The following is a 9,698-nucleotide window of genomic DNA, read 5'->3' on the forward strand; positions in this document are numbered from 1 at the left end:
GTAGTCGGATATTCTCTAACTACCTGGTTTATTATTCCCAAAATTGTGGAAAGAAAATATAGAATTATGTGTCCTTTTTTTCCTTGCCTTCCACTGAATTTGATGATACACCTTTCTACCTTTTAGTAGGAAGAATTCTATTAAAATATGTGAAGGAACACCCGTATTTGCTGACAGTAAAATTAGTCCACTACCTGAATGCAGTTCACAACTCTTTAGCTACTTTTTTTCTCCTCTGAGGCTCTCCCCTTGGGTCATTTTCTTTTGCTGTTAGGCCCTTTCTCTGAATGTCAGGGAGCAATCTTTTCAAAAGTTTTTTCTCTTTTTATCAGTTATTCTATGTCTCTTGAGCTGCAGAGAATCTTAGTAACTTTATTTTCCAAGGGAGAAGGTAACTAAACAGGGCCAGCATTTTGGTTACTTTTGCAAGATGTGATTGTATATACTCAATAGTACCTTTAGGTGTGTTTCTGTTGCTTTTTTACACCTATGGTTTTGCATGTTGTTTATGATATTGTTACTTTTAGATGCTGGCAAGTCTACCATCGGAGGACAAATAATGTAAGTTTATTTTTTGTTAAATAACAGTTAATGTGATTGAATTTTGAACATTGTAAACATTCATACAAAGGAGATAAAACAGGCCTTTCAAGTTAGAAATTAATAAGGTGGCATTAACTGTAAGGGAAGGCTGATGTTAAGTAATTTTTGCTATGTGATTGTTGTATTCTTTAGGCCTTCCCTGAAATTATCACTGTCAAGACTCATGGAACATTAAATGCATTTCTGAAAGCTTGGGGGGAGGGGGATTTGTTTCTTTGTTTTTGTTTTAATGAAAAAGAATACATAGTCCTAGATTATAGGGTACCTTAGACTGATATAAATACACTTTTCTTGGGAATGAAAACCTCTTGAGTCTGGTGCATGGAGAAAACTGGTTTTTCCTCATTCATTAACTTTAATTTTGTGGATTTAGTCTAAGATTGGTATAGTCTTACTGACATGCTAAGAACATTTTTTACCATATTGAGGAGGCTATCTAGGTATGAAAATACCACAGTTGGCCTTAGTTGATGTATTCTAAAGTTCTCTGGATGGAAGTGGAGGCTCATTTGCTGTTATGTTTTTGTAGAATACAATTTTTTGTTTATGGGCTATAATTTTCATTGGCATTTCACAGGGATTCTACCTATACTCAAGTGGTTAGAAGCATGTGGTATAGTGGCTGCATAGAGATCAAAGTGAGGAACCAGTGGACTTTGATTACAATTAAGTCAAAAGAAACAGGCATTACTAGGGAATTATTTTAAAATTATACTCCCACTTATACAAATAATAACTTAAAAATGTCAAAAATTAAAATGTATTAATATGACTTAATTGCCTGGATAACACAGTTGGAATTACTTGCTTTAAAAATAATTTATTCTAAAGTTTTAGACTTAAGAAAGGTTGCAAAAACAGAGTACCCATATACCTTTCATGCAGCCTATTCTAATGTTAACATTACATATACATACATACACATATATATAAAACCATATGTAATTGTGAAACAAAAAAGTTAACATTAACATTGGGCGAATACTATTAAACCACAGTCTTATTTGAATTTCACGAGTTTTTCCATCAATGTCACATTTTTCAGTTCTAGAAGTCCACTAAAAGTCCACATTGTATTTAGTTGTTTTATCTCAGTCTCCTCCAACTTATGACATTTCCTTGGTCTTGTCTTTCATGACCTTTGTAATTTGATGGGTGGTATTTACTTGTCTTATAGGCTGTTCCATTTGGGTGTGACTTTTTACCAAATAGATTGAGTGTATGCATTTTAGGCAAGAATATCACAGAATGTTGTGTTCTTCTCAAAGCATCCTATCAGGGATACATGATGTCAGTATTCATTCTGTTTCACTAATTACTGGTGAGAGTAACCATGCTTATTTGGTTAAGGTGCTGTCTTCAAGAATTCTCCACTATAAAATTATTTATACACCCTGCTTTTTTAGGGGAGCTATCTTTCCTATGGAAACGCTCCATGATTTTAGCAATGGAGATATTTTTAAAATAGCTATTTTCTGGAGTTGCAGTTCCCCTCAAGAGCTTTAAAGTTTTCCAAATTTATTTTTTTTTTAGAGTTTTCCTAAGGAGGAATTTGTGAATAAGTGTTTATTTCTTTTTAAACATTTTCAGGTATTTGACTGGAATGGTTGACAAAAGGACACTTGAGAAATATGAGAGAGAAGCTAAAGAAAAAAACAGAGAAACTTGGTACAGTAAACTCTTAAGCCACTGTAAATTACTTTTTTGGAAAGACTTACCACTTTATGCTTTCGCAGTCTACTAAAATATAAGTTCTTGAGGTCTAAAATGGTGTCATAACAGGGAAAATTTCTCTTCACCTCATAGTGCCAGTTCTGGATGACTACATAGCTCACATAAAGAAAACTGGGAAACATCCAACCAAACCTTCAGCAGTAGGAGGCTCGTTGAATAAATTATATTTAATTGGATTGTCCCCTAACCACTACAACATTGCATTTACTAAAAACAGAAATTATGTTGCATTGGCATTTGGAAAGAAAAAAGAATGGAAGGGATTATTTACAGTGCTTGCTTTTGAGCTGCAATTTATAACATATTTATTTATTTATTTATTTATTTTTTTTCAAAAGTTGCACTAGTATTTACTGAATGGTACATTTATAGGGTTTTTTCTTTTTCCTGTATGGGGAAAATCTAATCATTACTGTGCAAAAAATGGATCACATACAATGAAATACAGCTAGTGAAGTGATCTAAATTGTGGTTTGAATGGTTTGAACAAGTAATTTTTACATGGTGGGATGATATTAAAATAATGTTTAGCAAGTATCCATTATTCCCCAAGTGGTTGTTAGTGGCTTCAATTTAGACAGTCATCATTGTATTATACTTTGTACCAGGTGATTATAATAAAGTGAAATATAGGGCCTCCCTGGTGGTGCAGGAGTTAAACTCTCAGTGCTATAAAGCTTTTGCCAGCCACTGCAGCATAAATTCAATCCCTGGGCAGGGAGCTACCCCTATGGTGCAGCAGACCTCTCCTGTGTCCCTGCTGCTCCCCTCAACAGTGTTATTTCAATAGATCCGCCTGTTCTGCTCCCCACTCTGTCTCTGGTGAATCCTCTCACCCCCTGTACCCCAGTTCTTTTACGCATAAATAAATAAAATCTTGAAAAAAAATAGTGAAATATAAAGGAACTTGCTTACCTCATGGTTGGCGTTAGTACTATATAGTATTTCTGTGTATGTTGTCCGCTTATTTTCATAAATTTTTTTTTAAAGATTTATTTATTTATTTATTTAATGCAAGCACTGGGTACAGTCAGAAGTGCGGGAGGGTGAGAGAATTCACCAGAGCCAGAGCAGGGAATAGAACAGGCAGACTGACGAAGAAATAGACTGCTGAGGGGAGCAGCGGGCGCGGCAGGAGAGGTCTGCATGCCATGTGGGACCCTCGCCGGTGGCCGGGTATCCAGCCGGTGCTGCACAGCCTGCGGGCAGCTTCGTAGCCCAGCGCTCAACTGCTGCGCCACCAGGGGAGGCCCTATTTTCATAAATGTTTATTCATAGATTATGACTTAATTATGGGTATGTGTAAAAGCTCCAAGTGCTTGAATCCAATAATACAAAACATTCATTTCCATATAGTCCTGTTCATGATTTAAATACTGTATGATGGGCATAAACTGGATGTTGTCCCAGCTTTAATGGTAGCAGACTATCTTAAAAACTCATGTTCTTATCAATATTACTTTATTTTAAAATTATTTCAGGTACCTGTCTTGGGCATTAGACACAAATCAGGAAGAACGAGACAAAGGTAAAACAGTAGAAGTGGGTCGTGCCTATTTTGAAACGGAAAAGAAGCATTTCACAATTCTAGATGCACCTGGCCACAAGAGTTTTGTCCCAAATATGATCGGTGGTGCTTCTCAAGCTGATTTGGCTGTACTGGTAAGAAAAGATATTTCCAGTTCACCCATGTATTTGCTAGAATTGTTACTTAAATTTTAAGTATTTATATTTAGGATGTGAACTGTTAATAAACAATCACGATTTTCACTGTTGTCCTGCTAATCTGTAAAGAAATCCTTATGGTTTGATTTAGTTATTAAAATGTTTCAAGTTTTCTCTATCATTCTGCTGTTACTGTGTCAGAGCTTAGTGTCCATTATGTGATCTGTTTTCTTTAGGAATTCAGTCATTTTGTAATGGCTTTGTCAGTGTACTTGCAGTAAACACAAGTTTAGATTGTAAATATGCAGGCATGCTAGAGTTATGAACGATTGAGAATTACAGAAACATTTACTGAAATCTTAAACCATTTATTTAGATATTGTCTGTGACTGTCAAAAACCATGTATAGTATAACTCACTTGCTTCTATTGCACAAAGCTTGTGACTCTACTGAAGCTGTTTTAACTGCTGGACGGGTATACTTAAAGAGATAAGAGCATAGTATTTGATTTCTTGGGATAGGTGATCTCTGCCAGGAAGGGAGAATTTGAGACTGGGTTTGAGAAAGGAGGACAGACAAGAGAACATGCAATGCTGGCCAAGACGGCGGGTGTGAAACACTTGATTGTCTTGATCAATAAGATGGATGATCCAACTGTGAATTGGAGCAATGAAAGGTAAGTTTATGTTTTACTTTTAACAGACATGTTAGAGGAATAAATGATGCTGTTGTTACTGTGTGTGTATTCCTGTAAGATTCCCTTAAACCTTTATTTCATGATGAATCTATAGAGTTCAATTGAGTTAATTATAAATATTTAATTGAGTTAATTATAAATATCCATAGATATGAAGAATGTAAAGAGAAACTAGTGCCATTTTTGAAAAAAGTTGGCTTCAATCCCAAAAAGGACATTCACTTTATGCCCTGCTCAGGACTGACTGGAGCAAACCTTAAAGAGCAGTCAGATTTCTGTCCTTGGTACAGGTAAGTAACCTTCTTATCCTTTAAAAAGAAAAAGTTTATATCTTAATAGTGACTGTAACCTTGGCTTTAAAAGTAGCAGGACCTTTGCCCACTTTTTAAGTTGGGTTGTCTTGTTATTGAGTTGTAAGAATGCTTTATATAGTGGATACAAGCTCCTTATCAGATATGTAATGTGCAAATATTTCCTTCCATTTATGGCTATAATTTTGATGAAATCCAGTTTAATTTTTCTTGTGTTTATGGTACTTCTGGCATTATATTTAGGGTAACATGGCCTAATCCAGTCACAAAGAGTTAGTCCTTTTATTTTCTACTAAGCGTGTTAGAATTTTAGCTCTTATATTTAGAGATGTATTTAATTTGGGGTTAATATTTTTATAAGGTAAAGTCTTGATTACTATAGCTTTGTCAGTTTTCAATGGGAAATGTTAAGTTTTTCAATTTTGTTGGTTTGTTCCCCACATCCTCCTCTACCCCCAAGGTTGTTTTGGCTGTTCTGGGTCCCTTAAATTTCCATCTAACATTAGGATTAGTTTCTCCATTTTTGTGAAAAAGGCAGTTTTGTGAAAAAGGGATTGCACTGAATCTACAGATCAATTTGGGATGCATTGATATCTTGAGAAAAATCATCTAACCTAATCTATATACTATAGTTTGAAAGGGTAAATTTTATTGCATCCTGATTTCAGAACTGGAAAAGCTTATAAAAATTGAATAGAGCATGGTTGTTGCATCAGTAACACCGCAGTAATAAAGAAAAGAAAGTGGGAATCGTGGAGCAGGCTGTGGGATGCAGGATGTGGCTCGAGATCAAAAGCCTGGCCTTTTTATTGATAGAGAAGGGTGGGTCAAACTGAACACTGCATTTTGGGCTTCAGGGAGGGTGGGTGTACACCTGACTCCCACCCACGGCCCCAATCATTAACAAGGTGTCCTCTGATCATTCCTGGGGCACAAAGCACATCAGTATTGCCCCAGGGTGACCAAGCGTCCTGCTCTTGTCTAACTTGAAAGCAGCCTTGTACACGATACCCACACATTGGCATTTTATGACAACATGTAGGCTGTTTGCTATAAAATATTTTTCTAAGACAATACATTTACAGGGAAGTAGTTTCATTATAGTGTAACTTTCATTATATTTTATTTTTAGTTTTCTATGGATTAGAGGTAAACTAGATAATAAATTGGTAAGACTATTACCTGTGTGGAATGAAAATTCTGTTATGACCATGGTTTTTGTAGTCATGTTACTTCTTAAAGTTTTGATATTTTGATATTCATGTTGACTCTTTAATACATATTATTATGTTCTTAGTGGATTACCATTTATTCCATATCTGGATAATTTGCCAAACTTCAATAGATCAGTTGATGGACCAATCAGGCTGCCAATTGTGGATAAGTACAAGGTACCCAAATTGTTTAAGAAATTGGGTTTATGGGAGGTGAAATACTGCTTTTGTTTTAAATTATAGAAACAACTTTAATAATAACAACTTAGATGTCACTTTATTAATGATTGTATATTATTTAGTGGCATAGACCATCCAGATAGTTTACTTCAGCTGTTTCCCAGTGAATGAGAGAAACTCATACAAGTAAAACTGTTACACTCAAAGATTTTGAACATTTGACAGATGTTGACAAATATTCATTACGAACTACTACCAGCAGTTTATGAGTGCTCATTTTAACATAGCCTCAACGGCACTGAAATTTAATCTTTAAAACAGTAAGCTTCAGTAATTTTAACTACATTTTGAACTTGATTATAAAGTTTTATAATATCAGTATATGGTGTTTTGTTCCCATCAAACAATCCTTTCATTAATGCCATGCTAAAATACTGTTTTTTGAATTATATATAGAAGGAAACATAAAATTGAACAAATGATTCTGTGCTTCACTGGTACCATGCTTTTTTTTCTTGTGTTAGCATACTTAGTTTTATAATTGCACATATGCTTATGACACAACCATTACGGTGTTTGTTACATATCCTATGTTAAGATAAATGCTTTAATAAGCATTCTTGTATGTGAGCTAATGATTTTCCTTTGTGCATACACCCTGCAAGATTTCACTTTGGGTTGCTGAACTACTATAAAGTAGTAATACAAATATGAGACTTGGGGTTTTTTTTATTTTAAACGTAAACAGGATATGGGCACTGTGGTCCTGGGAAAGCTGGAATCGGGATCTATTTGTAAAGGCCAGCAGCTTGTGATGATGCCAAACAAGGTAAGAATTATTCACTGTGCTTCCCATTTAGATTTTTTCCATGAAAATATTAACAAGAGACAGAACTTTTCAAGAGCTTGGGTTTCCATGAAAAGAAACTTAACATTTAAAAAAATCTAGGATTACATTTTATTAATGTCAAGTACAAAATTTGAAAAAGAGGGCCTCCCTGGTGGCCTAGGGGTTAAGTCTCAGCACTATCACCTATATGGCCTGAGTTCAGTCCCCGATCAAGGACCTAACCCACATATGGTCCAGCAGACCTCTCCTGTCTCACCCGCGGCTGCCCACAGTAGTGTATTTCTGCCTGTTCTGTTCCCCACTATGTCTCTAATGAATCCTCTTTACCCCCCCCCCAACACAACTTCAACCTACATCCCAGTTCTTCTATGCATAAATAAATCTTTTAAAAAGAGTACATTGGTGCTATAATTGTTAGGTGACAAATGGGAAGGCATCAGGCCTCCCTGGTGGCACAAGGGGTTAAGACGCAGCCTATGGGGGTCTCCCCTGCTGCGAGGCTGCCCGCAGCCTCTGCGGTGCCGGTTCAATCCCACATGGTGCGCAGACCTCTCCTGCTGTGCCCGCTGCTCCCCTCAGCAGTGCTTTTCGTTTGTCTGTCTGTTCTGTTCCCTGCTCTGGCTCTGAATTCTCTCACCCTCCCACGCTTCTGACTGTACCCGGTGCTTGTATAAATAAAAAGATAAATCTTTAAAAAAAAAAAAAAAAGACGCACCCTATGAAGCTGTCCACAACTGCTGCAGCATGAGTTCAATCCCCCCGCCAGGGAGCTACCCACATGGTGCAGCAGACCTCTCCTGATACGCCCGCTGCTCCCCTCAGCAGTGCTTTTCGTTTGTCTGTCTGTTCTGTTCCCTGCTCTGGCTCTGAATTCTCTCACCCTCCCACGCTTCTGACTGTACCCGGTGCTTGTATAAATAAAAAGATAAATCTTTAAAAAAAAAAAAAGACGCACCCTATGAAGCTGTCCACAACTGCTGCAGCACGAGTTCAATCCCCCCGCCAGGGAGCTACCCACATGGTGCAGCAGACCTCTCCTGATACGCCCGCTGCTCCCCTCAGCATTGTTTTGGTAGATGCACCTGTTCTGTTACCTGCTCTCTCTGGTGAATTCTGTAAGCCCCCCCACCCCGCACCTCTGGCCTGTACCCCAGTTCTTGTATGCATAGATAAATCTTAAAAAAAAAAATGGGGAGAGCCTCTCTGGTGGTGCAGCAGGTTGAGTGCAGTGCTTTGAGGCTGTTCGCAGCCTCTGCAGCGTGAGTTTGATTCCCGGCCGGCCAGGGAGATTCCCACATGGCACAGCAGACCTCTCAGGTCTTGCCCACTGCTCCCCTCAGCAGTGTCTTCGGTCCATCTGCCTGTTTTGCTCCCCACTCTGTCTCTGGTGAATCCTCTCACCCTCCCATGCCTCTGGCCTGTACTCCAGTTCTTGTATAAATAAAAATAAATCTTTAAAAAAAAATGAGAAGGGATCCTTATTAGTATTATTTTTGAGTTGAAAGATGCATTAGAGAGTTTCTACTATTCTACAGGCAAGTACATAGAATCTGGAATAGTTATGTGATTTGCATTTGTCAACACAAGGAATTAGTGAGCCGGAGGTGAAAACTCAGGTTACCTTCTTTTTTTGTATGTAGTTATGTTGGATCCTATAAATAGGTCTTCACTCTTCTTACCTTACTGTAATTTTTTTCATCACTGAAGGAGGGTTTCTTTAAAAAAAAATGTATGCAAAACTTCTATGAACTATACCAGCTGATAAGGGCAGATGACATGTTTCAAAAGGCTTTTCACAACTCCAGAGATGTTATTTAGAAAAAAAGGACCTGAATCATCAGAACTTTCAAACATATTTTGCTAGACTTTCTTTTTACATGCCTAGTCCAGCCCCAGTGAATTAAAAAGATACACATTATCAATGTAGTGTTTAAGTGTAATTGGTACCTAACAAGTTATACTTTGTGGTTAGGTCAATAACAACTGAATGAAAATAATGGTCAATTGAATCCTTGGTTCAATTTTTTCTATAGAGCAGTCACACAAGTGCATGTTGCTCATGGAGATGGAAGTAGCAGGGTTGGTTCTTGCAAGAGCTGGGGAGAGGAAAATGAAGAGTGAATGCTTAATCAGTGCATGTTTTCCTAGGGTGGAGAAGACAGTCTGGGACTAGACAGTGATGATTGTTCACTCTGAAAGTATTAGACACCACTGAATTGTACAATGTAACAGTTTAAAAAGTAAATTTCCTGTTCTGAGTGCATTACCATAATAGAAGGAAAGGTGCAGTTCACTCAGCATGTAAACATAATGCTGGGCTATCACTATAGACAAGGGACATACACTTTACTAATAGTTACAGACCAAGTGGCTGTTTTCTGTGAAGCTGCACTATTACACCAAATCGCTGTGCAGATGGAGCATATCCATAGTTAAGTAAACA

General features: G+C 37.3%; 1 protein-coding gene across 5 annotated transcripts in view; it reads left to right on the top strand.

Moving 5' to 3' along the window:
• Positions 1-9,698, top strand: part of GSPT1 (G1 to S phase transition 1) — a 32,024-nt gene that overhangs the window by 10,877 nt on the left and 11,449 nt on the right. For all 5 annotated transcript variants that reach the window (XM_037507589.2, XM_037507586.2, XM_037507587.2 and 2 more), the window contains exons 5-11: positions 528-561; positions 2,194-2,271; positions 3,819-3,999; positions 4,525-4,679; positions 4,850-4,990; positions 6,309-6,402; positions 7,154-7,234. In XM_037507589.2, the coding sequence (XP_037363486.1) occupies positions 528-561; positions 2,194-2,271; positions 3,819-3,999; positions 4,525-4,679; positions 4,850-4,990; positions 6,309-6,402; positions 7,154-7,234 (764 nt within the window). The remainder of the gene's footprint in view (positions 1-527; positions 562-2,193; positions 2,272-3,818; positions 4,000-4,524; positions 4,680-4,849; positions 4,991-6,308; positions 6,403-7,153; positions 7,235-9,698) is intronic.

Source organism: Talpa occidentalis, unplaced genomic scaffold, assembly GCF_014898055.3.
Source record: "Talpa occidentalis isolate TD23 unplaced genomic scaffold, MPIMG_talOcc4v2.1 talOcc4.12, whole genome shotgun sequence".
In the NCBI taxonomy this organism is placed as follows: domain Eukaryota; kingdom Metazoa; phylum Chordata; class Mammalia; order Eulipotyphla; family Talpidae; genus Talpa; species Talpa occidentalis.